Raw genomic sequence first — 27,579 nt, 5'->3', positions numbered from 1 at the left:
TTTCAAAATGGCGCAAGTCGGGCGGCGTTCAGCAGGCTTCAAACTGAGAGAGCGGTGAGGGGGGCACCATGCAATTTAACCTGACTGGCTCATGAGCCATCGGCGAACGTGGGTCTTTTTCCTGTACTCGGAAACCACTTGGTTAACTGGTTTATATCGCCTTTCATTTCCAACGAAAAGTCAAAAGCACTTTTTTTAGAAAACCTCGTAAGAGCTTAAACCCCGCCCATGCGCGTTGTTTCAGTGATTCAAATCGAACTAACCCACGCAAACAGGGCGAACTCAGCAAAAGTGGTCTGAAAACTGTAAACTCGATTTGATGCGAACTTTCACTTAGAAATGTAGATGTAATTTACATTACATTACATTACTACTTTATATTTAAGTTAGTTCATTTTGATTCAAATACCGTTCACAAAATATAATAGTTGTATCAATTAAAAAATATATATTTTTTGGGAGGTTACTAATTAAAAGGATAAAAAATATGTTTGCTGTTCGTTAAATGTTGGCATGTCTCTGACAACTGTAACACATAACTGTAATATTTCAGTGTGTCTAACAACATATGAATTTGAACTGACCGTGGCACCTGCCAGACATCAGTTAGATCCCACTCTGAAGAGACCGACCTCGGTACATAGATGTGAAGAGTGGGTGACAGACTGGAGACCATACACCAGGCCTGGACTTACCCACAAACCTGCCTCAGGGCAATTCTTTGTGGGCCCCTGTAGGCCTTTTTCACTGCAGACATTTTCATACTTCATCCTTGTCATGGTAGAAAAAGCACAGGTGGTAGTAATGACATTAACAATGACTCTGTTATATTCATGTGTCCCAGTAAGTCATGACAGTGTGAGGCAGTGTGCACAAAATGAAGCAGATAAATGGTCAGAAATTATTTATTTTATTGTTTATACCTGTGCTTTTCCTACTGTGACATGTGTCTCCAACTCTCCCAGTATGTCCATTGTGTGTGTCTCATATTATTAGATAGTGTCCGCAAATGGATGACAGGAAATGAGGTAGAGAGAGATGAAATAAGGGCCGCAAACCAGACTTGAACAGGGACATTGCAAGTCATGGTCGGCAAGTTTGCCCCTAAGCCACACCCCAGTTTTTGGAATGTGACTGATTTGATTTATTTAGAAATATGCACCTTGTAAGCACAATATAGATTGAAATTTTAAAAAATTATTTATGTTTCTGTTGTGCTTTGGTGGTGTATACAGTAAATTTGCAATTAAGTATGTTACCGCAAATTAATGTTCATAAAGACTTCAGGCCTTCTGAGGCAGTTACCCACTACAACGGCGTGGTGATTCAGCTTTCCCAGACACACAAGATCTCATCAGAAGGACAGCTTTGTTTCACTAATTCATTTGGTAGAAATTAGCATCACAACAGAGTCCCCCACTCACATTGCCACTGCTTATACGTCTTTTTGCCAGACTTTATATGTGCTTCCCAAGAAAAAAGAAAAAAACTGTTTTAAAGCATGCAAGAATACACAATACTGCTTTTGTGTGCTACACAACCATAAAAACATGCTTTATAGTTTCATTGTGGTAAGTTTGCAGCTCAACAGATATCACAGTTTCTAGATTGCACACTTAGACACAACTGATGCAGCGTGGCTAGTTTAAAATGAGTTTCACTGTAGAGTTGCATTGTATGCCTTCAAAACCCTGCTTAGATTATTAAAGAAATAAAAAAAAGAAAAATTGCACAAAAGCCGTGAGCTCTAAAGGCTCTAATGCAGAGTGTGAATCACAGAACAAAACAAACATGACCACTCCGGCAGAGTATGGAGACATTTATAATTCACAGGAAGTGCATAGACCACAAATCTGAAGAAGGTCTGCCTGATCAGCTTCATTAATGAGCTCTAAGTGCGAGAACAGGTTCATTCTTCAACAGTCTGTTTTTTTATTTTCCCACCATAAAGTAAGTGGTCCATCTGGCAAGGAGCAAAGCACCAAACAGCACCGTGTAACTGAAGAGAACAAATTTGAGGATTTCCTTGAATGTCCGGAGGAAGCGGATAAACAAGGGCTCCACATCCAGAGGCTCCTGCTGTGTCTTCTGCCTGCGACCAGGTTGACTTAGGTGTCCCATATTCCCACCTCGACCCATTCTGCAAACACACACATTTGTCAAATTTCAGCATAGGACACAATGGAATAGTTAACAACTTTAATGTCCACCAAGGTGGCCCATCTGAAAGTTTATAACAACACTGACTGAATATGCTAAGCAATTAAATAAACAAAAATGAAGACAAGAAAGCTTAACATACTCTGAAAATAGTCATGGCACCTCTATAAATTACATCTCATACATGTTCTTTGTTTCCATTCTTACTTAAGTAGAAATTACATTATTCTTAGAGGTTTATATGTTTATTTGTATTAGACATGCAAATTGATTTGTCCCTAGCCTTGTAGGAGCTGAGGAGGCTGCATTGTCAGAAGACCATTGTTAATAATTTATCTGTAAATTACAGTAAGTGGTTTCAGTATTGATCTGCTTTGTTTGTGTACAGTCACAAACAATATTTTCGGGGAGACGTGCTGAAGCTGTGGAGTATCCGACTTGCTGAGTAACAGTGAAAATGTTCATCCGTGTTTCCTTCAAAGTAGTTATTCGTCAGGATCCAGAAGTTACAGAAATGCTCACATTTTAACCAGGTTAGTGGAGTCGGGCAAAATTATGCTGATATAAATATTCAATTTTGTTATAGAAAATGTTAGTATAATGTAATTGGCTGTCTTGTTTAAAAATGTATTAATATCTTGTCCTGGTAAAGGTTTGGCAGACTGAAACAAAACCAAAAAAAAAATTCAAACATGCATCAATCATAAAAAAGATCAAAAACCAATCATACCTTTGTGCTATTGGAGCAGGGCAGGAGCTGATCAGAAAGGGGGCTCCTGTGCTTCCAGCCCCGAAGTCCAAGTTGGTGTGTGCTGCCTTGAGCGTTTCAAGCCCTTATGGCAGAGGAGGAGCCAAAAGCAATAACTGATCACAAGGATCTGAATCCCCTGGGAGTGATCTAATGGGAGTTTAAGTCTTCAGTGCACCTGCTCCTCAAACAAAGAAATTATGCAGGAAGATTTTGGCGATCAAGCACCATTTACAGATATAAGTATTTTCTTTTCAGCCTATAAAAATGGAGGAAATTGACACAGATTTACCTAAGCAGAGTTCACCAAAATATCTGAGTGCTGTCAGCAGGTCTCCTTCTGCTCACAGTGTAAGGCACGGAGATGGTATTGACTGAAACAGAGATCAAACACCCTCATGCAGCACAGTTATCCTCTACCGGAACATGGAGCAAATGGCCTCCTAATTCAATCAGTGTCCTGCGCTGTCAAATCATGGGCTGCCGTGGGCTGAGCTCTCCAGACAGCACAGGGCCATTATCGGCTGATCGGGAGGCCTGTTACTGCGCTAATTGCTCCTTCAGAGAGCTGGACCACTGCTGACGGATACACTCCCATCCCTGCCTTTCATCTGCTCTCACTGATCAAGATAAGCTTGGCTTTCCAAAAATTATCTATTAAACAACAGTCAAAATGGCTTCACATGTGACCAAGAAACACAAGACTAATTTTAGACAGTTAAGACTTTTATTTACCTATTTTTATCCCAGCAAGCGCCACACAAAACAGAAAACTGCCTACAAAAACCTTCAAAATGCAAATCAAAGGGCATCATTAATCATCTTAAACATCCAAAAGATTTTAGTCATACATACATATGTACAGTAGCTCCATAGTAGATAACCAGAGGACAAAGGGATGTACGATAAACGGTAGGATTAAACCAGCTTTATATTATATATGATCTGACCAGAAAAATTAAAGGTACACAGTGGAGTTTACGGCCACAACTAACACTACAGAGCAGTGTTTTTACAAATGAGTAAGCATTTTGTTTTTTTATCATGAACATGCATGAGAAACACGGGTGTAACAATGCAGGATTTAAAACAAAAACAAAAAATAGAATATGTGTGTGTGTGTGAAAAGCTTTACAAATGTTATGAAGACAGAAATGCGTTCAACGTGTTTGCAAGGCCTTAAAAAACACACACAATGTGTTTTAGTCAGTAACATTAAATGCAAACATAACTTTGATTTCAAAAAGAAAAGTACAAAAAAAAAAAAAAAAAAAACTCCACAGGGCACATGTAAAGAGCCTATTGCTGTTTATCCAGCACAGACATCAATGAAACACCTGCAGGACACTGATATGGACATAAAAACTGCAGCTGAGGTTTTATGGTGGATGGGGTGTTTGATGTGGCCAGGTGTATGTGCAGGTGGCTCAGGGGGTCTGAGATTCAGGCCGGTCCATGAGGGATTTGATCCAGGTTGTGCCGTTTATGAGTTTGGTGGTGGCTATAATGTACTCCATCCCGCTGTCTTCCATCTGAGAGAGGAAACGCAGAGCGGCTATTTCTGCGTACGTCACTCCACCGAGGAAGAACACCAGCGTCGTCCGATTCTCCCCCTGTTGGCCTGTGCAACAGTAAAAAGAGACGTGTCACTCAAACAAAATGTAAAAGCTAAATTAAATAAAAAGAGAACTTGTGCGCATAATGTAGATTTTAATTTCACAAAGATTTTCCTTTTTCTGTGACATGGTAAATCCATTCAATTTCTGCCATTGCTCACTTCAACAAAACAGCTGAATGTAAAAGAGGGCCAAGTTCCTTCTGCTAAAGCACCAAATTTTGAAATGTGAAAACACTAATTTAGCCGTCACCCTCCCCCTAGATTAGAGTCCTCTATTATCACCTTTTACAATCCAGTGCAAGGCAGGCATGTGGAAACAAGTCAACTGTCTAATGCCCAAACTCACTGTTCTAATTAGCACATTTCATATTGAGTGTATAATTTAATTCATTATTCACATCAGTGTAGCACCTAATGCTGCCAATATGAAAAGATGGAGGAAAGCGATGGTGGTCACTGTCAAATCAAGCACAGTATGTTTTTATCGAGCCTTCTCCTCAGCACAGACAAACAAACACTGACAATGGTTCTGTGGTATTGTCGCATTCTTGCCATCAATCTGCTGCCTCCACGGAAACAAAGCCTGGGTCTTATCTACATGTACCAGGAAGCAGGTTGTGTATTTGTATTGTGTTTAGTGAGCGGCAGGGGCAAACAGCAGACCTCGTTTGTGATGGTCCTTACGTTTCTTATGAAGCCCAGCAGGCAGCTGTTGTCTCTCCTCAAAGTGTGGGCCCGGAAGCATCTTCAGCACCTCTTCGATGCTACGCCATCCGGGCCTGGCCAAGACCTGGGTCAGTCGGATGCTTAGTGGAGCGTAGCCACTGTACACGTAGGAGATGTCGTTGGGGTTCTGAGGGAATTAGAAAAAAAAAAAAAAAAAACAAACTGTGAAAGACCTCTTCAAACCCCCAAAGGTGCATGTGTTTTTATCTTCAAATGTATTTCTTTCTTTCATGCTAAATGTCGTACCTGTTCATTGGCATCCTCCATCCACAGTTTGAGGGTTTTCCTAATAGTGGGGTAGTTATTCCTTGAACTTGTCTGTGGCTTCAAAAGCCCCGTCTTCTCTAGGTTGTTCAGTGTTAGTATGTGTTCATAACCATAGGTCTTCACAAAAAAGAAAACAAAAAAGAAAACAAAGAAATCAGTTACCTACCAGTTTCAATTATTCATATAACACAATTGAGTAATTCTCAACAAAAAAAAACAAAACAGTTCTCCACTTATTTTCTTTGTTGATGCAGCAGGAATTTATGTGCACAGGCAAGACACCACCAACAAAAACAAATCATTATATCTACGACTCTACCTGTAGAATCTCCCTCTTGTAGTAGTCAAACACCTTCTGCTTAAGGCCGTTGTTGCAGACTGACTGCATACACACCAGACGCAGAATCTTGATCAGTGGATCTTTTTGGGCAATGCAGTCTTCTATATATGTGTTCACCTGGATAATGAAATAACATTACAGAATTTTTTTTTTTTAATTTATACTAAATACCCCAAAGTGAGCTGAGAAACAAATGCCATACATTTGTTTTATAATTTTGAAGATTTCTTTTAGGTGTATTAGTGTATTAGGATTAGGTGTATTGTTAAAACATAGTAAACTTGAGTGAAATTATATGAAACATGGTTTATCTATGTAAATAATAATAATAATAATAAACTGTATGACAGATTAGCTTTGTAGAAATGATAAACAGATTAATACCTTGTCTGTGTCGACTCCAGTCATAAACTCCTGCTCCACTGTTAGATTATCGAAGAAGGCCTCTGATGCTAGAACAGAAGACTTAATTTAGTTTTGTCTTAGAATGATAAATTATTAAATAAATAAAAGTAAAGGAAAAAATGGACTGCTGTAATGCTAACAGCTGGGAGATTGAAAATGATAAATGACACTAATATAATATATGACACTAATATAATATATATAAGACTTTAGAAGGGTATGGGGCTATCAGCAAGTTTTTACAAACCATGAGACTTTATTTTGTAATTATGAAATATGAAGAATAAAAGAATTTGTCCAAAGTGCAATGAAAAAGATGGTGTTAGATGTGATGAATAAGGAAAATACAGAGTTCTTTACGCACTGGTGATGTCCTTGATCAGCTCAGCTATTGAAGTATGGTTAGCCAGTGAGCTCCGTGCTGCCTGCATATGAGGCAACTGAGATACAAACTGCTTTATTTCTCCTACGGTTTTGGCATTGTGGCGTTCCTGTGAGACAAGACAAAAAACAAAAAAACAAAAACAAACCACTTTACTTGCTGAGCTGTTCATACATTTGATAGTGCAGCTCAAAAAAAGCATTCAAACGATGAAACTAATTTAATTCTCCCAAAAGGTCAATCATGTGCCGCATCAGTAAATGAAATGAGATGTAAAACAGGTGTGGCCATGACACAATTAAAATGTCCCAAAAACAAGGTTGGGAAACAAACTTCAACTCCCCCAAAAGACACAATTAACTATGTTAGTTTGGTATCTATCCACACAAATTCCCTTCAGACCAAACAATGACAATACACACACAATCAATCAATTACGCTCCTGAAAACCTTTCTAATGGAAAGTGTGATTGTCATCACTTCCTTGACCTCACAGATTTTCTGTTATGACCTTTGTTCTAAAATGCCACAGAGATTACAATCAGATCTGATCAGCTAGGATGTCTGGAAGTGCCAGGCATTGTAACTACATTTTTTAACATTATGTGATGAAGGAACATTTTAATTGTATTACAGCAGGCTAATATGCCAGGAGAGGCTACGTTGAAGCAAGACCAACCTCAAAGGCAGCAGAAATAATTTTGGCCTTCTTGCTGAGCGCTGCTCCAACAGCATTAAAATTTTTGTCCCGGATTTCTGCGTACAGTTCCTCCGCTGAGTTGAGCTGTAACTTCTTGGGTTCTGTGGGTAAATCTTTACTTCCTTCACCTTGCTTTTTCTGTGCAAACTTCTCAGGAGGCAACTTGACATAACCTGTAAGGCAGGAGGGAATAAACAAACAGAAGTGGGGATTTTTTGTAAAGAGCAGGCTAAAAATATAATATCTACATTATAAGTTGATTGCTTTTTTTGTCATATTATAATATTTTGTCATATTTTGTCAACCTGAGCAAAACCCGAGACAAACTCATGCCTAAGGATGCACATATGTTACTCTTGGCTGCTAACAACAAAGCCATCACATGAACATGGTTGCAGCCAAACCCTCCAACAAAGTATGACTTGACTGCAACTGTCAACAAAACAGACTATTGTACCATCAATACGTAAAATATTGTATATAAAAACGAGCCGACATCCAGGAAACACAGGAGGATTTACAGACATCAGACACTGTAAATATAACTGAGCATTTGAGAACTACAAAGAAACCAAAAAAGTTTTTTTCTGACCATTAGTTATTCCATAGATCTCGTCAATGAGACCCTCGTAGGTGAGCTGTGTGGCCAGAGGGGTGAGCAGATCAACATTACGGTCCAGGAGGAGCAGAGTATCAAACACGGGCAGGATCTGATTCTGACTGCCGGCAAACTCCCTCTTCATCCTCAGCATCATGTTGGCAACATGCTGAGAACGAGCAGAGAATGTATTCATCTGGCTGCTGCTGAGCACCCAATGGCAATTAATATTATCATCAAATTTCATACAAAATGATTCCACCTCACACTACACTCACCCGTGCACACTCTCCTTTCCCATATATCTGTGGAATGGTGCCATACAGTGCCTGTAAGGTCATGAGGCCTTTGGCTGTGTGATACAGGCTTGTTTGGTCATTTTCCAGGTAGCACTCCTGAAAGAGACAAATCAGAAATTGACAACAGCTACAAATCTGGATGACACGTGGAATACAAAAATATTTCCCTCTAGATTTCTGACAAAAATGAACAATGATAATCATTATGCCAATATATTATTATTATTATTGTAAAATACTGGCTGACTTGCTGTTGAATTGAAATCTAATCTTCATTTTATAATAACACATGCTGTAAATACTTCATTTGAAGAGCAGCAGACTGAGTGGTGTATGTCAGGTGCAAGTTGAACACACCCGGAAAGCACTTTCATACTCCATGGAGAGCAGGTCACCATCATAGGGAATCAGGTCCAGGATGTACTCATCAATATTGATGAACGAGCCAAGCACACCCTGCTCCTTCAGCCGCTGTTCACACAGCATGCTCCGCCGAGGCACAAACAAAATGTGGAAGTCTCGAGACGAATGTAGCTTATCCTCACTAAAGGTGCACAACGCAGGACAAAAGTGTTAAATACAGTGAGGATATTAAAATACTTGATCTGTCTGACGTTGTGAAATTGCCTTTTAGTGCTGGATAAAAAAAAGATGAGGCACATAAACAAACCTGCACACATTCTCAGCAATGATGTCCATAAGCTCGAGTCTGGGACGGACAAAGAAGATGATGTTTTTGACATCAGCAGAGGGGAGCCTGCCGCTCTTGAGGGTGAACATCTTTTCCACTTCATGTTCCTAAAAACACAATGACAGACACACAACATTTGTTTGGTATGTACAAGCATATACTTTATCTGGGCCTTGTCTGCTGGACCACTTTCCAACACAAAAACTGTGCACAGAATGCACTTACCTTCAGTAGAGAGTACTGAGCTATCAGTCCAAAAGGTCCCGTCAGATATTCATCCCAGACAATAGCCTAAAGAGAAAAGGGACACACAGTTTATACGCAAGACCTGCAACGTTATGAATTTTGTCAACCCCATGACAACTGCATGACAATGTTAACGCTGAGGCTGAAGATACTAGCTTAACCGCCGCTGTTTTACATGTTTGTCTGTTCATCACCTTGCTCCCCGCACACTTGTCCAAAAACTCTCTGAGCTCTTTTCGTGCTGCTTCTCTCAAAATGTTTAAATTGACTCTACCGTACGATAAGTGAGCAGCCATTTTTCCTTATTAGCGACACAGCTAGTCAGGTGATCGCAGATGTACTACACAATCACGTGACCAACTAAGACATAATATTGAGGAAGTTCAAATAATAGATAATACAACCTGGAGACTATAAAATATGCAGCTGGTTACTTAAATGCCTCCTGCCTATGTATACTTTACGTTCGTCAGTATGCACTACCTTACAACCGTCTAAAATAATACAAACAACAATAACTAGCTAACACGATAGCTATCAACCAGCGCTTGCAGCGTCTAATTCCTGTCACGCATGCGTAATGGGTACTTTTACTCAAGTTGTTTAGCAACTTCACGAAAAGTGCTTTTGAGGAAAGTGTGGGTCTCATATTACCGAGGCCATCGGTGGATTGAAATGTTTTTAACATTACTGCGTGGACCTCAGATAGCGCCGTAAACACTTTCTCGTTTTGAGGCTTCTCAATGCGGGACACGAACACGGAAGTACGAAGGATGTAACCTCTTGCCTCTCCTGTAGTCTTTTCCAGTGTGTAGGTGTGGCAAACAATAACCATTGCCGCTAAAAAGACGCACCTAACATTGTAAATCTGAATTACTTTCACAGCGAGTGTGTTTTGCATTGTTCTGTGCCGGTTCCGCTCGTGTTACACAGAAATGTATCATGAAGTAAGGCAAAGGAAGCGCAATTCACCCATTCTTTGGTGTAATTAATACTTGAGCCGCTAGATGGCACTATGTCTCCACAGTAAGAATCAAAGTGGAGGTACGCTCTTATAATTGAGACGCTGATGTTAGGATTTCAGTGGTTGTTTCTTGGGGATTAGGTTGTTGCTGTAAACCAATATATTAACCCAACTCAAATGACTGGAAAGGAAGTTCCAGTAAATTTGTATCATCAGGAAACAGGACGGTGTCTGAGGGTGCATGGTAATGGAGGCTAAAAATAAACGCAAAATAAAAAGCAAAAGGACTCTTCAGATAGAAATAGGATAGTAACTAAATTCTATTAAAACCCTTTGCATTCAAATGTCAACGAAACTTTGAACAGTCATATCATATTTGTTGAATGTGTTAAAATATCATAAAGCGCAGTTTAAAATAACCACAATCAATTCATACCCTTATAAAACTGATTGTGATTTCTCAATAGAGCTGCCTGGATGATAAGACAAATTTAGCCACTCAGGGACAATTGGACCAGGTGATGACTGTCCACTTAAGGATCAGTGTTATCACTTCAGATCCAGGGGTTTCCTTCCCAGGGTACCAAGGGCTTTCCATCCACGCAGGATAGAAGACGAGTTCCCACGCATTGTGGAGATCCGCTGTGCCTCCAGTAAGAGACTACTCCTCGCGGCAAAAAAAGAAAAATAAATAAATAAATAAAAGCACGGGTTTTGGTGACAGGCACCATGCGCAATGACTGACTCTATGGTCGGATCCAAGCGCTGCACAGAAATTTAGTCCGCATCATTCCCTGACAGCTCCCTGAGAGAGAAAGAGGGAGAGGGAGAGAGAGGGGGGAGACAAGAGACAGAACTGGATTCTCAGGTAAGCTTTACGATCTCCTTCGAAGCATTTTTGAGACATTGCATCCTCAACCTAAAATTACTGTGAGGTTACTGCGTTTGGCCGGTGACTCAGTGCGTTAGAATTTCTCATTTACAAGTTGAATGGATGCAGCGTTTCATTCACGAGAGAGAGAGAGAGGAGCTGGAAATGATCTCTTGCGAGGGAACAAATTTTATTGCTTGTATTTATTAATTTGGTGGAACGCGTTTTCATTGTCTTTATGAGCCTGTGACTTTCACTGAGTCATTTGAATGAAGAGGGCAGATTTGTGAATGTGTGCAGCGCACTCAGTATGCATGAAGCTGCTGCTAATTAACCTATGTGAGGTACCAGTTATGTAAATGAACATTTGATTGATTCCTTTGTTTTAGGAAAAAACATGTCTTAGTGAAAACATTGCTCTGCAGCAGAAAGCTCCTGTCATTCACGCAGAGGCGTTGATGGGGCTGATCACCCTCTTATTTTGAATAGTTGCACTGATTTACTACAGCATGCTTTGGTGTTATGCTCATGTACTCAGTTTATTCATGAATGGCTGGTAAATATACCTCTTGGTGTAGCTGGCATTAATCCCCTTCAAGATTAATTAAAACTAGAGTGGTGGCTGGCTGCGCTACTGCAACCTGGGTGCTTCCTTGTTGCAGATCTGATATAAGAAAACAGACATGGTAGGCTAAGTCATGTGGGAGATTGTGTGGTTGCAGTCCCTGGGCGTTGCTGCAGGATTTTTTTTTTTAGGAGCACACACTGATGTGCCTGCAGACTTAAAGGAAAAAACATCAGTGATGCCTTCAAATGCTGATCTGGGCAGGGCAGCTCTCAACTCCAGCTGTGGCACAGGACAGGTGACTCAGTTGCCTACTTGTTGTGATGTTGTCTCATCTTGCACCGGTGGGCTGGTACCCTTGGATGGTCAGAGCAGTGTGTTTTTTGTGAAGACACTTACTGGACCTGTCCAGTTCATTGCTGCTAGTGTTCGTACAGAAGTAGGACAGAAAAAAAATGAAGCTGGGAATCCGCCCCCCAGTTCCACCATCTCCAACTCCTCCTACAGACCTGAAGCATGGGGATTAAATGGGGGAGGGGAGAAAAGACTGAATGAACGGGTCTGAGAGATATCTGCAGCTGCCTCCTTTCACATGAGCAACCACAGTAATGATTGGACGACACCCTTACTTATCTCTCTCTGTATTTCTCCGTCTGTTTGCCAGCCCCACACTGCTCTCTGTGCAGAGGAAGAATGGAATTAAGCAAGAGAGAAAAGAGGAAAATTGTTTGTTGGGTCATTTCATATAAAACAAGAGAAAACAAGACATGCAGAGCGCTACGAAACACGGGTGTTTAGGGAAAAGGTGAAAAAAGATGGAGGAATGAAGTAAGTGCTCTGCGCGCTAACTGCATTATTTAAAGCTGAAGAATACAAGGCGACCGTACCCATAATCCCATGTCCTCAGGTTGTCTTCCTCTCTAACCATGCTGTCTTTTCAACTGTGACTGTTAAGAGCCATCCAAGACAGATGAATCATTTCTGACAAAGTGCAACCACGTTTCTTGATGTTCCACTGACACTGTTACTGCAGTAATGACTTGCTCTGCACAGGCTTTGAAATTTGGCACAGGTACAGTCTACTACAAACACATAGACTGGTGGACACACATGCACACACACAGCGTTTAATCATTCTGATTCTCATCTTCTGATCTTGCTGTTACCATGGCCACAGTTGGTAAAGGTGCATGACTCTATGTTCCTGTGTGCTCTTCACAATCCATATATGGAGCTTAGAACCCAAATCAGATGTGCTCTAAAAATCGTTGGTTTCTGTGCACTGTTTTTGAGCATTTTTATTAAAAATTGTTGCAGGGGAGACATTTTTCTGCCATTTGTGGGCGAGCTTCAGGAGGGAGTGGCTTCATCTTAAAATTCTCATCAGAGCGGTGGTTGAGAATCGACTCACCGTCCTGACCGAAACTGGTGATTAGGTCTGCCTAAACGCTGTGGCATATCGGAAAAGACAGATGTAATTAATGTGGCCTTTAAACAAAGTTCCCCCAGGAGAGCAAGGAGTTAAAAATCCAAAAGAAATCTGTAAACACCAGCATATCTGTAAGCAACATTTCCTACCTTCCCACTACTACTTGCAATCTCAGACACTTATATTTAATAGATTACAATCACGTCTCTGCATATGTTGTTGCTGCAGTGATGCTCTTGTCCCAGAGGCTCAGTGACGTCTGAAAGAACAAACTTTGCATTTCAAGTCACATAGCCAAACTTCCCAACAGGGCTTTTTTTTCTTGTCTCAAAAGTTAGGCCAAAGCTAATTTTACATGTTGCAGTGTTTCCAGACTAGAACCGGCTCTCGTTTGCCGACAGAGATCCACTAAAAACACCCAGGGGTATTGTACCTGCTGGTTTGCTGGGGGAACAAGTGAGAGGGTCAGATATCCAGCAGCTGAACTGTGCCAGATCTACAAAGCAGAGCAACAAAGAGACAGAATCACGGCTATCACACTGAGGGACTGACTTGTTTCTTTATACGTCAGGAACCAAGGAGTTTATCTCAACAGACCCCCAGCTGTAGGTTACTTTTAGTTAGTAGGAAATAAATGCATAGTGTCTATACAACAGACCTTTACTGCACTGATTTAATGGCCCTGTCTGGTAGTACTTGTTTCCCTGAGATAAGATGGGAGGAAATTGAAGAAGCATGACTGGCCAATGCATCAGCAGCCAGTTTTCAAAGTCCCACCTCTTACCACTGGGGCATACAAGGATGAATCACCATCAGCCTAGCAAATCTGAGACTAACTGCAGGCTCTTGCTGGAGTGCAGTTAATTGAGTGCTCTGCGTCCGATAGCTGTTTACTTTTATAGTTCTATATTAAGGTCTGGACAAAGGAAGTCTCTGAATGACATCAAAATGTCTGAGAAAATGTGGGTCAGCAGACATTTTTCTGATAAATTTGAGAATGATTACTGGAAATGAGACTTACAGAATGTGGCCCGCTCATTCAGTGTGCATTGTGTTCATTCAGTAATGAAGATCACCGTGCCCAGCCTCTTTAGGTCTGCTGGACAGCGCCAACCATGATAGCGGGATAACAGCACGGTAGCTTGTTGGTCACTGGATGATCTTTCCTGTTTGTTCCCCAGCAATGCGGGACCTCTGGAGCCATGCCTGCCTAGAGGATGTAGTTATGTGTATTTGAGACGGTTCAACACTCTCACATTTGAGAGGTGAAGAGTCCTCACAGATGGCTCCACAGATGGTCCCTGTCAACGCCATTGTTTGAGTGAAAACATGGGTAATTTGTCGATGCCATAGACCTAAAAGACCAACAAACATCCGCACTGTTTCCCAAAATAGAGTTCAATAATTTCTCTATCTGTCTGACCCTCTGTGATCTTTTTTTTTTCCGCCCCCAAATCCTCTGATCTGTACATGATATCTGATAGAGGTGCGAGTACAGTGTGCACTAATGCCCTAAAGAGAGAAAGGCAATGGGGGTGGGAGTTGTAAATAATTAAGAAATGCTGAGTGATGTTTTCCTCCTGCAGTGGAGGACTTCTTGGTGCAGTGCTTTACAATCTTGCCCAGGTCCAAGCCTCAGTGTGTTGGCATCTCACAGTCCTCCTATGGGGGATGGATGGAGTTGTGCCATGCAACTGGGAGTGGGTGGCTACCTCGTGTTTTATGGTCCTTCCTACCCTGTCTCCCTACTCACCCTGCAGGGCTGGTGTGTGAGCATGAGCAGCTCAATACTGTAAGGACTTAGACCAAATGATCGAGATGGGGGAATGTAAATTAATTATTTAGCACTGAATAATCTATCATGATTTCTTTCTGTTGATCAAATCTGAGAAATGAATGATGCCATTAATTCTAGCATATGCAGGACACAACTTAAAAAATAACTTGGGTGTTGGTTTTAAATTTGAACGGGAGTCTACAGCCATGCATCAGTCTAACTGCTTAGTTCACCATGATAATATGCTCACAATGATAAAGCTAACATGGGAGTGATGAGAGTGATTTTAGCACTTAAAACACTGTATTTTAGCTTCCTCATTATTTGGCATTTCTTGTCATCCACAGTCCTTCAAGTGCTACAGTATGTTAGACTTCATGCATAAATTCTTGCCTTGTTAGTATTTTTATTTTTTTAACTGGAAGGTTGTTTACCAGTTACAATTTTAGTTGGGTATACTCCAATTATCCATAGTATACCTGTTGTGTTTATGGCCTGGTCAGCTGCGTGGCGGTGTCGGTTTTTAAGGTTGGACATTTTACTGTCGGTGAAAACTGCCTGCCCAGGCCTTGAATTTGTTTTTGACATTAGAACCACCAACCAGCAGCCCACATGCGTCAGCTCAGAATGTGGAGGATTAGCTGGTTGTACTTTCTGATGACATGTAGCCTGCGTGTGAGTCAAGGTATTGTCAACTTGTCCATGTTTATTTTGAACATTTCAGTGAGGGTCTGTAGATGACTCATAATTCAACAGTAACATCAGCAATACTCATTAATGGGCTTCATTTTTACACTCATCAAGCAAATGCAAGATTTTTTTTTTTTTTTTTAATTTGGCAACAATTATGAATAAGGTGTTAATTTCTAAATTGAGGTAGTAGCATGATTGAAATAGCTCTCATGCACAAACAGCAAACCCACCTGTATATTTGTAAAATATAGCTTTAAGACTCCTGACTGATTTAAGACCGCCCTCCCTCTGTCCAAAAGGTTTTTATATTGGCAAATTTGACTTCTGATTGGCTCTGTATTTTTAGATGTGAATGATGAAGAAGGGATTAAAAAAAAAAAAAGACGTTTTTCAGTCTTCCCTGCTTAGGCATGATGTTCCAGATCACCACAGGACTTGAGTTGAAACTGTAGACCAGCCAAGACTCTCCTGTCTGAGGATCTCAGGCTGTGTTCTGTTTCATAATACATGAAACAATCTGAGTTACCGCCAGGCCAGATGGTAGAGGAAGAAAAATTAGAATGAAATAAAATATGTTATTTTCCTTCTATTCTATAACCCAGCTATTTCAGATTTAAATTTTTTCCACATTTATGCTGACAATGTATTTGCAGTATTTCTTTTTTCTATTTTCTATTTCATAATTTTTTAATAGTTAACACTATGGTAGAAAGAATAGAATAGTATCACATTAACTTTATGCCAAATATCCATCATTAACAATAATTATTTTTGGATACATGAATCTTTTATAGTGTTGCGTAGTGTAACCGTGTTGTTCATAGTTTCATGACGTGATAAATTATGAATAGAAAGTCACAGAAAGCAGTATAAGCCTAGCAATGGCTAAGTTTGAAGAATGTCATTGTGAATGCTTTGAAAGATTATTGGGTCTTTAATAGAAAAATAAAAGCACAGTGTGTTATAGCTGATGAAACATTCATAGTCACAGCAACCTGAATAAAAATGTGTATGGTTTCACCAGGGTTATTAAATCATTGGTAGGGTGGTTATGCTGTGCTAGATATGAATATCAACTGTGGCATCTACTTAGCATCAGCACATTGGTAAATGGTTTGGAGGAAAGTGCTGATCTGAGCCCACAGGGACTCTGCAATGGCCCGTGGTGAGGATTGGTGAACGATTGGGTGGTGGCTACAGCAGAGCTTTCAGGCGACCTCCATTATACCTAAGTAAGTTTTAGCCCGAGGCATCGAAATACGAATGCAGGCCTGATGAAAGATAAATTAAAGTGAAACCAATTGTGGGACTTCGCAGTCATTGATCTCCAATTCTCATTAACCCATTTTAGAAATGGCCCCTTTGGAGGATGGCGAGGGAATTGTTGCCCTGGAATTCAGGTGAAGCACCATGTAGTGTTATTATACTCAGTACATCTACAAATAGGGCACATCACAGGGTGTTTAGAGAAAAAAAAGATCAAACGAATGGCACAGCTGTTGTAGTTCTGTTTAAATATGTTATTATGTACAAATGCGGTCAAAGATCATCTGAATCAGGATTATCCCTCGAGTGTTGAATACAATAAAAATTATTTTAAAAGCTACATTTAACAATTATTTTCATTACTCATTCTGCTCTCTGCTCTTTTAAGATTTGAATAATCATTATGTCAATAAAATGTCAGAGAATAGTGACAAATGGCAATCACGGTTTTCCAGAGCCCAAGGGGACGTCTTCAGATTGCTTGTTGTTTTTGACCAACGCCCCAAAACCCAAAAATATTCAATATATGATTATGAAAAAACACCAAAGACATGAAAAGCAGCAAATCCAGACATCAATTTACAACTTGTTGTTACAGGACAAAGAGCTTGATAATGATATGAAAACAGTGGAGTAAAACATTGCTTTTACACAGTTTTTTTGCTTTTAAACGTTTTTTTTTTTTTTTTGCTCATCTCAGTTCAAGGGAGTTAACTCTCTTTCCCCTGTACCCATCCCCTGTAAAGCTCCCAGTGCTGTAGCCATAATGATCCATGTTGGATCAAAACATCAATGCCTTGCTGCCTTGCTGTCACTTTGCCTGCTCCCTTTAGTTCTTGTTTCCACAAACAAGTAGCAAAATCCTGAAAAAAATATGTCAGGCTGCTGGCCATAACAAGGCCTTCTTATTCCAGTCTCCTATTTTTTTTTTTCCGGTCATATGTTTTGCAGACATGAGTCACACACCTGCTATTGAAGGCCACATAACAACATGAATCTGTGTAGGTGCCTGATAAGACTTAAAGCTAGTTACTCATGCTGAGCACTCACTTCAAGTATCCAAGGAGAATCCATGGCTGTGTTTCTAAAAATGGAAGTAAAATGTGTAGGGTGTGCTCTGGGAGTTGTGTATGCATGCATCCCTGAAGATGTACAGATGCAGATTTGCATTGACTATCCTCTCAGGCCCTGAGGAGGAGACCCAGGTTTCTAAATTGGTCCTCACCACCCCCATATGAAATTCTGTCCGGGAGAGATCCTGCTGGTTGGATGACTTATGATGATCAGACAGATGACTTGACTTGAGTCGATGCTCTCCCTCTGGTCTATCCTGTTGTCATCTCACACATGATCTGTTACTAGTCATGCCTGGTGTATTTGTAGACACTATTGTGTGGTTGCTTGCACAGTTCCCAGGCACCACTTTGTAGACCGACACGTCACTTTGTTGGCTTCAAAAAAAAAAAAAAAACTCCGGAGAATATCTGCTGCTCTCCAGAGAAAACCCACCACCTGACTGAATCATCTTAAATGGGAAGAAAACACGTACAAGATGACTGTCGCAGCAAGTCACAGATGACGCAGATTAGTAGCATTTATAACCTCAACAGCACAGAGGATGAGTGTGAGGGTCACAGTGGTATCATATCTGCAAGATAACAAGCATCAATATGACATTTTGGGCAAGACAGTCCATTATAATTGGCCTTAGTTACATTTTTGAATATGTACAATTGAAACCCTTTGAGATGTAAACCGTCTCTGACTGCACAATAGATGAAACCAAGCAGTACTTTTCTATGTCTGAGGCATCAAAGCCTGTGCTGACAGCTCTTTTGTGAGAGAAGTGTGGAAATGATCCTTCAGACTATCTCTCCTGAATGCTAATTGGATTGTCACCTCAGCAAAGAGTCCACTTCTGTGATGCAGTAGCATCTATCCCCAGCACCAGAGAGCTCCGACTTGTCTGAGTCAGTGAATACTCCTACAGCCCAAGTCTGAATGCCCCCTCCCATCTGTCTCTCTCCATCCACCTCTCCAGGACAATCGTGTTAGACAAAAGTGGGATAATTTATTTTGGCAAGTGAGGGAGGGCCACGCTCAAGAGCCTCAGTGTATACAATGCATACTGTACAGTCAGAGTAAGGTCTGAGCCGCCAGACTGCTGCTGAAAAGTGGGGGGGGGAGACAAATGCTCCCTGAAGACTGTGTTTTGCCACTGTTGGCTGGATGCAGCAGCAGCAGCATCAGAGGGAAAAGCCCACACCCAGAGTGTCTATTGATAGCACAGCGAATTTGTTGTTATTCTGTGAATCCTGCAGGCAGTGCAGCAACAGATTAGAGCTCAAAAGGTATGGAGCCCGACGTTACGCAGCATAATACGAGCAGCTGAATGAGGGAGGCGGTGGTGTGCCCTTCCCTTTCACTCCATCTTTCACTTTCTCTAAGGTTCTATAGGGCTTGGTTTTACAGCTGTGAAAAGCTGAAGACAAGTGAAACCTATTGATTTTCCTTTTACTGTTACCAGTGTATTCCTTACTGTATCTCTCCAACACGGTACCTGCATTTTCCTCACCCTACACCATCACAGCTCTCGATATTTGAGGCTCTAGAGAGGCTTTTTGTTCCTCTTGCTGCTCCTTATCGGAGCCCGCTGGTCTTCTCTGGCTGCTGGTACTTTCTCCTCAGGGCATACACTACCCTCCATGTATTGCCTGTCAGATACTTAGAGCAGCTCTAAGTCACTTGCACAGGGGCACCCACACACTCAGGAGACTTGCCCACAGGCACTCGCCTCAGTGGTTTCTGTTGACATCTTTGTATCATCTTTTCCATGTCACTCTGAGATTAAATTACATTGCTGGCGTATCATGTGAATAAGGGCTTTGAGAACTTCAAACAACTGTTTCCCCACCGTCATCATTAGCACTGGGTTGTGTTATCAGCCTGTTTTTCGCACCATGTACACAAACGACTGCAAAAGCTTTAAATACTCCGATGACACAGCCTTTCTTAGACTCCTCCTCAGCAACAGTGACTCTCTTCTGGACTGCAAAAAAAAAAATCCAGTCTTGATTTCACCGAATGGAGTGATGATAACTTCCTCCAGATCTTATGAGCTGCTCACCAGCCTTCCCATAAACACCTGACCACACAGCCAGTCCAACCAGCATCCCTGGAGAAAGAGTATAAATTGCTGTGAACTGTAAATGCAGAGACATCACGTTGGATAAAAACCTCAGCTTCAACCAGCGCCCTGTGAACAATCAGAAGCGCTGGAGACACAGACTCTTAGTCACCCTTGTCGGTAAAAGCTCACCTCCTCCTCCTCCTGAATATAATAATTAACCACTCCTGCTATATGGAACCATCCGTTTCTTTGAAATGTCTCACAAACTGGAAGCAGGTCCTCATAGCTTCACTTGCAGCTGCAAAAATAATTGGCTTTGCCACCCCCAATTTGTGCAGCCTCGTCTCCTCAGCCCTTACGTGGAAAACGCACCTAAGTTTAAATAACCCGGACCACTCACTTTCACTGTGGTCACTAATGTACATGAGGGCTTGCTTTGCCATGATCTTCCCTCCCCCATTGCCATACTAACAGCGAGCGACTCCATCTGTATGTCAGCAGAGCTCAGGCTTTTATTTTACAGATCCATCGTGTTTGTGTTACAGCTTGGCAATTTTTCCCCTGGTTGAATATGTCTGTGGAAAGAATTTGATAAAACAGGCTTGGCAAGAGGAGATGTACTGATTAGGCTGTAAAATTGGCACAAGGAAATGTGCTTGCATTTCCACTGGTAGCTGATATTTTGTTGCTATTTCAGTCTTGGTATGTAAATTCATGGGAAGCAAGAAGCTGAAGGGGGAAAAGGTGATTATTACTTTTCTGGAAACTATTATTGGTTTCTGGTTATTTGTTGTGGCTGCTCAGTTCATGATAGTCACCGGTGTGAGGTCATCGTTAGCTACCTTTTCATTTAGCCTCACATCAGTTTGACTCGCAAATTTTTTCATCTTTGTCTTTCTTTCTGTCCACCTGCAGACTGCGGTAGTGCAGCATGACAGACACGGTGATGAGCAGCAGCTCGGATCGCTGGATGTCCAACGACAGGCAGAGGAACATGCATGCTAGGTAAACATGATTGTCACAATGTTGTTTTGTCAACCATTTCTGATGGAGACATCAACACTAAACTGTCCCTTCCTTTTGTTTCACCTGCATCTCTCCGATGTGTGATCTATCACAGCGAAAAAGAGCAGTAAGTAGATAAGCTCCTGATCCACCTCTCCTATCCTCATTGTATCTGTTCAGAGAGCGGTGCAGTGTGTTGGTGCTGTAAATGCATGTTCATTCATACACTATGTTTGCTCTGTTTGTTCAAACACTGAGTGTGAAGTGTGCATACAAATGTGCGATTGGAGATTTAATTCAATCACAGAGGTAGTGTAATCTCAACTGGAGAATATGTTGACTAACAGGGGCAACTGGACCATGCAGCCAGGCCCTGGTCCTGGTCCAGACCTGACAGATGAAGAGAAAGAGATTATAAACGGTGTGATCGCCCGTGCAGAGAAAATGGAGGCCATGGAGCAGGAGAGAATTGGGTAAGAGATTGTAAAACATGCAGTGGTTTCTCCGATGTGTGTGTATATAAAAACAAAATCACCTGTTGAGGCCGACGACGTGCTCACATTTTGACCTGGTATAATTAACAGTGACATTTTGGCAGTAAGATCTCACCCTGTGCTGCTGCAGGCGCTTGATAAACCGCCTGGACGACATGAAGAAGACTGTGTGTGGGGATGGAGTGTCCCGCTGTTTGGTGTGTGGGGAGCAGCTGGGCTCACCTGGGGTCAGCTCAGTGGTGTGTGAGGACTGCAAAAAGGTAGGTAATGAGTTAGCCAATTATTACACGTCAAAAACTATCACACTCCTCTGCTGCATTTCACACAAAAGTTGAGAAAACACAATAGGTCACGCTATGTGAGCTGTGTATTTGTAACAACACTGTAAGCGGCGAGCAGTTGGAAATCTTCATTTTCTCCTGTCATGTAGAACATGTGTACCAAGTGTGGTACACAGTGTAGCAGTCGGCCACGTGCCGTGTGGCTTTGCAAGATATGCAGAGAACAGCGAGAGGTGAGTGTTTTACACCAGTGGACAAACAAAAGAATTAAATTGTTTGCTGGGCACATAAATATATACATTTCTTCTGTTTTTTCTCAGGTGTGGAAGAGGTCTGGTGCCTGGTTCTTTAAAGGTTTTCCTAAGCATTTTCTGCCATCACCCATGCCTTTATCTAAAGCAAAAGAGACAGGTGCCCAGGAGGTGACAGAGCCCCAGGGGCCTCCAGCCTCTGAACCCAGGGAGGCAGTAACCCAACCACAGCCTACAGGTAGAAACATCCATTGTTTGTCCCTTCAGCTTTAGTCTGCAGGCAGCTAGCAGGTGCTTATCACCATTTTTGGTTGATCTGTCAGGTTGGTTTACATTATGTCTCTCTTAGGTCACAGTCAGAGTCAGGCCCCTGCCTCTGAGCAGCAAAATTCAGGCAAGTTTTTAATATCCAGAAATCTTTAAAGAGGTATTTGCCAAAACTACCCAAACTGCATGTGAGATTTCCATTTCTCAGCAGTGCTGCCTGTTGTTATTTAAAGTTGAACTGATATTTTTATTCCCCTAACTTTTTTGTGTGAGGAAATAAACTAAATTCTACAGCTATTGTGCATCCTTTTTCAGAAGGGGATAATGAAATGAGATTTGATTTCAGTCCGACTTTAAACTGTTTCTCAAAGGGCCGCCTCTTCAGTCTCATTAGATCAGCATCTGTATGCGAGCCTTCTCGCAATCCCGCCTCTCATTGCTCTTTTCCCAGCCATCAAACCTTTTCTCAGCTTCCCAAATTTGGCAGCACCGCCCACTGTTGCGGAGAAGCGGGATGAAGAGCTCAATTAAGCTGTCGGAAGGTGCATGCTGTGACATGGGATGAGCCTCCAGGTGGTGCTGGCACGATGGGTCACATTGTACCGTTTCACACTTTCAGCATGATTACCTGTGCAATGTGATTTTCCCCATAAAATAGAGGGGTAGCTGGAGCAGACAGGTGGACTATATAGCTGCTGCATGTACAGTGGTTGGCTGCCACAGCTTGTTGTAATGTATGTAGGTCAATGAAAAAAGCTGCAACATCAAAAGTATCCAGAGAGACTAGTGAGTATTATAGATTCCACTGCAGTAGGAGCCTGAAGTGGTGTGATTATGCATGTCTCCCTTACGTGTAGTGTGTGCATCTGTGTGTTTATTTTATTATGTTATTCATGCTTATGTTTAGGACCAGAGCCACAGGGCCGTGCTGGTTACCCACCCGTGGCCCCCAAACCATCAGCTGTGCGCATGGCTACAGGCGGGGCTGGTCCTCAAGAGGTGGGACAGGGCAGCCCAGTGGTGATGAAGAAGATGGTTCCCGTCCAGAGCTCCAGACCACAGCCTGCTGTTGCCATGGCCCAGCAGGGTGAGAGACACAATCCTTTGCTCACGTTCTTACGAAGAGTCCCAAGCATTAGCCAAATATTGCATCCCCATTAGTGTCTTTTTGTGCAGTCTCACATGATTGAATGCGGTTGTAGGTCCAGTGTCAGGAGATGGAGGTGCCTACTCCTCTGGCGCAGTTCCCCCAGAGCAGAGAGCGCCTCCTGCTGTAAGAGAGGACAGAAGGCAGCCCGCTGCCTACGGTGCTGCACCCGTCCGACAGCAACCTCCCCCAGCTGAGGAGGAGGAGGAGGCCAACGACTATGACTCTGATGAAGCCAGTGAGTCCACCATCTGCTCACTCTTCTCACAGAGTAGTGTGGCTGATGTGTTTAGTTTAATTTCACCTCATGTTCGGTTTGACATTAATGATTTCTTTCCGCTCATTTCAGGTGAACAGCACCAGATGGGGCGTTTTTTAAATAAAGCAACACATATTGTCATGCAGCACACAGTATTGGGCATTGATCCTCAATTTGACAGCATTTCTGTCCCCCTTAGGGATTCTGAGTCATTCTGTGTTGATGCTTGATTTGTGCCTTTTGCTCTGCTGGTTATAATTCATATCTATAAATTGCCCAATTGTCCCAGCAAACAGCAAGTATCTATCTGTCAGCATCTATTGAGCTGGGTAGCAAATAACAAATGTTAAGCACCATATGTTATCGAAGCATGAGAATCAATATCCAAGGAACTAAAGCAGAGGAAGATGTGTATCAGGAAGTGAATCACTAAATCAATAGTGATATGTAAGCTATGTAATCGTACACTTTTTTTTTTTTATCCCATTTTAATGATGAGAACGGTGCCATGTCATTCATGTTCTGTGCCTGCAGCTTCAAATGGCCTTTATTCTCTCTCTGGGGGATTGGGCGTTAATTTATTTTATTGAGGCCTGGGAATATGGAGCTGTGCAAATAATTTGAGATACAACGGGGCTAACAGGATATAGATTCCCCTTGTGTTTGACCCAGTCCCTTGAGTTGGGAGCAATAATAGAAGAAATAGCAATGGTTTCAGATGGCTGTGAATTGTGATGGTGAGAACAGTTAAGACCTGTGGTGCTTGACTGGTTTCAGTAGCTCAGCTGGTTATAACGTCTTAAGTTTTGTGGTGAATCTCAGCCCAGAAAAGTTAAGTTATATAAGAAAAATTAACAAATGACATTTGATTATTTTATCCCCCCCCAACAGCTATGCTAGGAATTGAAACTCCTCCAAAGAAAATCTGTGTGGGCAGCACTTCAGTATTTTTTTTTTTTTTACTTACCCAGAACCTTATTTTCTGAATGTCTTCCTTTGAGACAAAGAGTGTTTATTTGACTTCTTTTGCATCATGTGCCCCTGCTTTGAAATGAGATTTTTCAGCTGTTTACCTAATGTAAATAGAAGGCTGTGAATGTTTCATGCGTGAAGTTGAAGACCTATCCATAGAATTCACTGCCTGTTTTTTCTGTCTTTCTGGGCAGATGCTTATTCTGGCTTCTGTTAACAAGTTGACCATTTGTTTAATTACGAGAGCATCTTCCTCTTTATTTTTCTTTTAATCCCTTTTCATTTATACCTTTAATTATTCAAGTGCAGACTTGCTGTCTCTCTGTCTGTCTAATGTGATAACTGGTCTGGGTCTCTTTCAGCCACTCTGGGCTCTCTAGAGTTCAGTCTGCTCTATGAACAGGAAAGCAACAGCCTCCACTGTAGCATCCTCAAAGCGAAGGTACCTCTGTTCTCCTCATTCTCTCACACAAAGGGACAATTACAATCAAGTGGTTTATGTTAAAAAGCTCCTGAATGGCACTTTACCTTAATTGCTCTCTGCTGTTCATGATGATGTGATGGACACTGTACTGTGTGTCTCCTCAGGGACTGAAGCCCATGGACTCAAATGGACTGGCAGATCCTTACATCAAGCTTCATCTTCTGCCAGGAGCTAGTAAGGTAGAAGACGCACCTTTCCTTTGTTAAGCTTTTACTTCTTTTAAAAGATTTATTACCCTAATATCCTGTTAAGCAAAAGAAAAGGAAGGGTGGTGATTTTAGACCGCGGTGGGTGGTGAGAGGCCTTTCTGCCAGCTCAAGCCTGACACCTTGTGGTTGACAAAATTAATAAAAAAATTGACATGCGGGTTATATCTAGAAATAGATATGGAGACATTGTAAATGAAGTGAATGTTGTATTGCTGGTACATGATTTGTGGCTTGTAATTACACTGCATTGTAGAGAAGATCGGGGCAGGTCTTGGAATGAATTCTTTTGATTGGAGGCTACCCCATGTAGATACTCGCTGCGATAAAACAGCACAAACCACAGATGTGTAAGATGTTTAGTGGTAACTTGCCAATGAGGAGACGTTTCCATTTCCTTGTCCTTATCTACCCCACATCAAACAGTCTAACAAGCTGCGCACAAAGACCTTGAGAAACACCCGCAACCCTGTGTGGAATGAGACGCTCACCTACCACGGCCTGACAGATGAGGACATGCAGCGTAAGACCCTCAGGTGGATACTGTACCTCAGACACCCACAGCTACAGCTCCGTATTAGTGTCTCAAACCTCATCTACCCTTAGTTGACTTGTTGACAGGTGTAACAGCTCTTTATGATTACATCTCTCCTTTTGATTTCCATCACAGGCTCTCTGTCTGTGATGAAGACAAGTTTGGGCATAACGAGTTTATTGGGGAAACCCGAGTGGCGCTGAAGAAACTGAAGATGAACCAGAAGAAAAACTTTAATGTGTGTCTCGAGAGAGTCGTCCCCGTGAGTGAAACTCAGTTACAGTCAAACAACGCTTTGTTCTCCTTGTCTGAATTTCTCATTGACACGCTATAAACTTGCCTCCCCCTCCCTCCACAGACGAAGAGGACTGCAACAGCCGGGGCAGCCAGAGGCATCGCTCTCTATGAAGATGAGGCAATGCATTCATTTCCGAGCATGTCTAAACTTGGCAGATTCCACCAGACGTAGATGCAAATCCTATCAAGACTCCCGCTGAACTATGTCTTTTTTACACCTCTGCTCTATCTTAGCCGGGGAAAGATGGTGGAGACGTAGAAGAGCGTGGTCGGATCCTGATCTCCCTCATGTACAGCTCCCAGCAGAACCGCCTCATTGTGGGTGTTGTGCGCTGCGTTCACCTGGCTGCCATGGATGCCAATGGCTACTCTGACCCATATGTCAAAATGTAAGTAAAGCAGGATGAGAAGTGCATTCACACTGCAAATGTTTGACCCTTAAAATAGCATAAATGAAATTCTATACCTGTATATAATTTACAGATGCCTGAAACCTGACATGGGAAAGAAGGGCAAGTGCAAAACACAAATCAAAAAGAGGACTTTAAACCCAGAGTTTAATGAGGTTTGTAAGAGGGTTCAAGGTGAAAGACAGCAATTAATAAATAATAGCTCATTCCCAAGTTATTATCAAATCACTGTTCATATCTTTTCAATGAAGAATGTTGTGAAGTGATGATGAATTAATGTTTCGATCCAATTCCAGGAATTCGGCTATGACATCAAACACAGTGAGCTGGCTAAGAAGACTTTAGACATCTCTGTGTGGGATTATGATATCGGGAAGTCCAACGACTACATCGGTAAATATTTGAACACTGCTTTGATGCAATCGAAATGAAATTCTCACCTGCTCTCCGCCCGCTTTTCACACCCCGCTTTCTTCCCGACAGGTGGGTGTCAGCTGGGTATCACTGCCAAAGGAGAGAGGCTGAAGCACTGGTATGAGTGTCTGAAGAACAAGGACAAGAAGATTGAGCGCTGGCATACTTTGCTGAACGAGAATCACGTCGCTAGCGATTAACCACTTGCCCCAACCCAGTAGAGCATGAGCTAAAACCTATCCTCCCTACTTGGTTTGCATTCACCTCCTAAAGCACTCCCCCCGTTTTGTTGTGTTTATCTATTCTCTCACTACCTGACCATCACACGGGCGCTGCTCGCATTTGCCCCTTTTTCCCCTGATGTAGTATATTCTTCTTTCCTGTCTTCTTCTTAACAATTTCTCTGCCTGTTGCTGATACTTAATCTGCCTCTGGGACAAATCACGGTATAAACGAATTGGAGATTTCATTAATGTAACCGCAACATCTGTCAACGAACAGCTGCATAAAGACCATCATGCCTGTCAGTGATGTTATATAGTGTGATGAACTTGACACATTCTTCGCTAACAGGAAATAAAATTTGGATTGCACTGGCACAGAACAAGAAAAGCAATATGTTATGGAGTCTGAGATCAAAAGCAGTTTTCAGGCTCATAAAAGCCTAAATTGAGCTCATGCC

The 27,579-nt window shown here is 41.9% G+C and overlaps 2 protein-coding genes across 2 annotated transcripts; one reads left to right on the top strand and one right to left on the bottom strand.

Annotated features, from left to right (window-relative positions):
• Window positions 1-3,621: 3,621 nt before the first annotated feature.
• vps33a (VPS33A core subunit of CORVET and HOPS complexes) lies at window positions 3,622-9,725 on the bottom strand. Its single transcript, XM_041043281.1, has 13 exons — window positions 9,375-9,725; window positions 9,160-9,225; window positions 8,914-9,041; window positions 8,601-8,787; window positions 8,223-8,339; window positions 7,939-8,113; window positions 7,326-7,519; window positions 6,629-6,755; window positions 6,244-6,311; window positions 5,839-5,976; window positions 5,499-5,636; window positions 5,211-5,379; window positions 3,622-4,529 (listed from the first exon to the last, which is right to left on the bottom strand). Exons 1-13 carry the CDS (start codon window positions 9,474-9,476, stop codon window positions 4,336-4,338), a joined length of 1,803 nt encoding a protein of 600 aa, XP_040899215.1. The 5' UTR covers window positions 9,477-9,725; the 3' UTR covers window positions 3,622-4,335.
• Window positions 9,726-20,806: 11,081 nt separating this feature from the next.
• rph3ab (rabphilin 3A homolog (mouse), b) lies at window positions 20,807-27,338 on the top strand. The gene is made up of 18 exons (XM_041042364.1): window positions 20,807-20,880; window positions 20,996-21,007; window positions 21,228-21,353; window positions 21,505-21,634; window positions 21,805-21,888; window positions 21,976-22,144; window positions 22,256-22,300; window positions 23,081-23,260; window positions 23,376-23,558; window positions 24,914-24,993; window positions 25,140-25,214; window positions 25,668-25,777; window positions 25,912-26,038; window positions 26,135-26,191; window positions 26,308-26,462; window positions 26,557-26,638; window positions 26,780-26,876; window positions 26,967-27,338. The coding sequence occupies exons 1-18, from the start codon at window positions 20,807-20,809 to the stop codon at window positions 27,095-27,097; spliced, it is 1,917 nt and encodes a 638-aa protein (XP_040898298.1). The 3' UTR covers window positions 27,098-27,338.
• The last annotated feature ends 241 nt before the right edge of the window (window positions 27,339-27,579 follow it).

This window comes from Toxotes jaculatrix, chromosome 7, assembly GCF_017976425.1.
Source record: "Toxotes jaculatrix isolate fToxJac2 chromosome 7, fToxJac2.pri, whole genome shotgun sequence".
Lineage (NCBI taxonomy): Eukaryota > Metazoa > Chordata > Actinopteri > Toxotidae > Toxotes > Toxotes jaculatrix.
This window is presented reverse-complemented; position numbering and strand designations above follow the sequence as displayed.

Excerpts from the sequence above, each read along its gene's own strand:
- vps33a (XM_041043281.1), bottom strand. The coding sequence starts at position 9,476 with ATGGCTGCTCACTTATCGTACGGTAGAGTCAATTTAAACATTTTGAGA. Across the intron at positions 8,114-8,222 it reads GGAAAGGAGAGTGTGCACGG|CATGTTGCCAACATGATGCT; the intron begins GTGAGTGTAGTG and ends GCTCGTTCTCAG. Across the intron at positions 7,520-7,938 it reads GATCTATGGAATAACTAATG|GTTATGTCAAGTTGCCTCCT; the intron begins GTCAGAAAAAAA and ends CCTGCCTTACAG.
- rph3ab (XM_041042364.1), top strand. The coding sequence starts at position 20,807 with ATGACAGACACGGTGATGAGCAGCAGCTCGGATCGCTGGATGTCCAAC. Across the intron at positions 25,215-25,667 it reads TTCTGCCAGGAGCTAGTAAG|TCTAACAAGCTGCGCACAAA; the intron begins GTAGAAGACGCA and ends CACATCAAACAG. Across the intron at positions 26,877-26,966 it reads GAAGTCCAACGACTACATCG|GTGGGTGTCAGCTGGGTATC; the intron begins GTAAATATTTGA and ends TCTTCCCGACAG.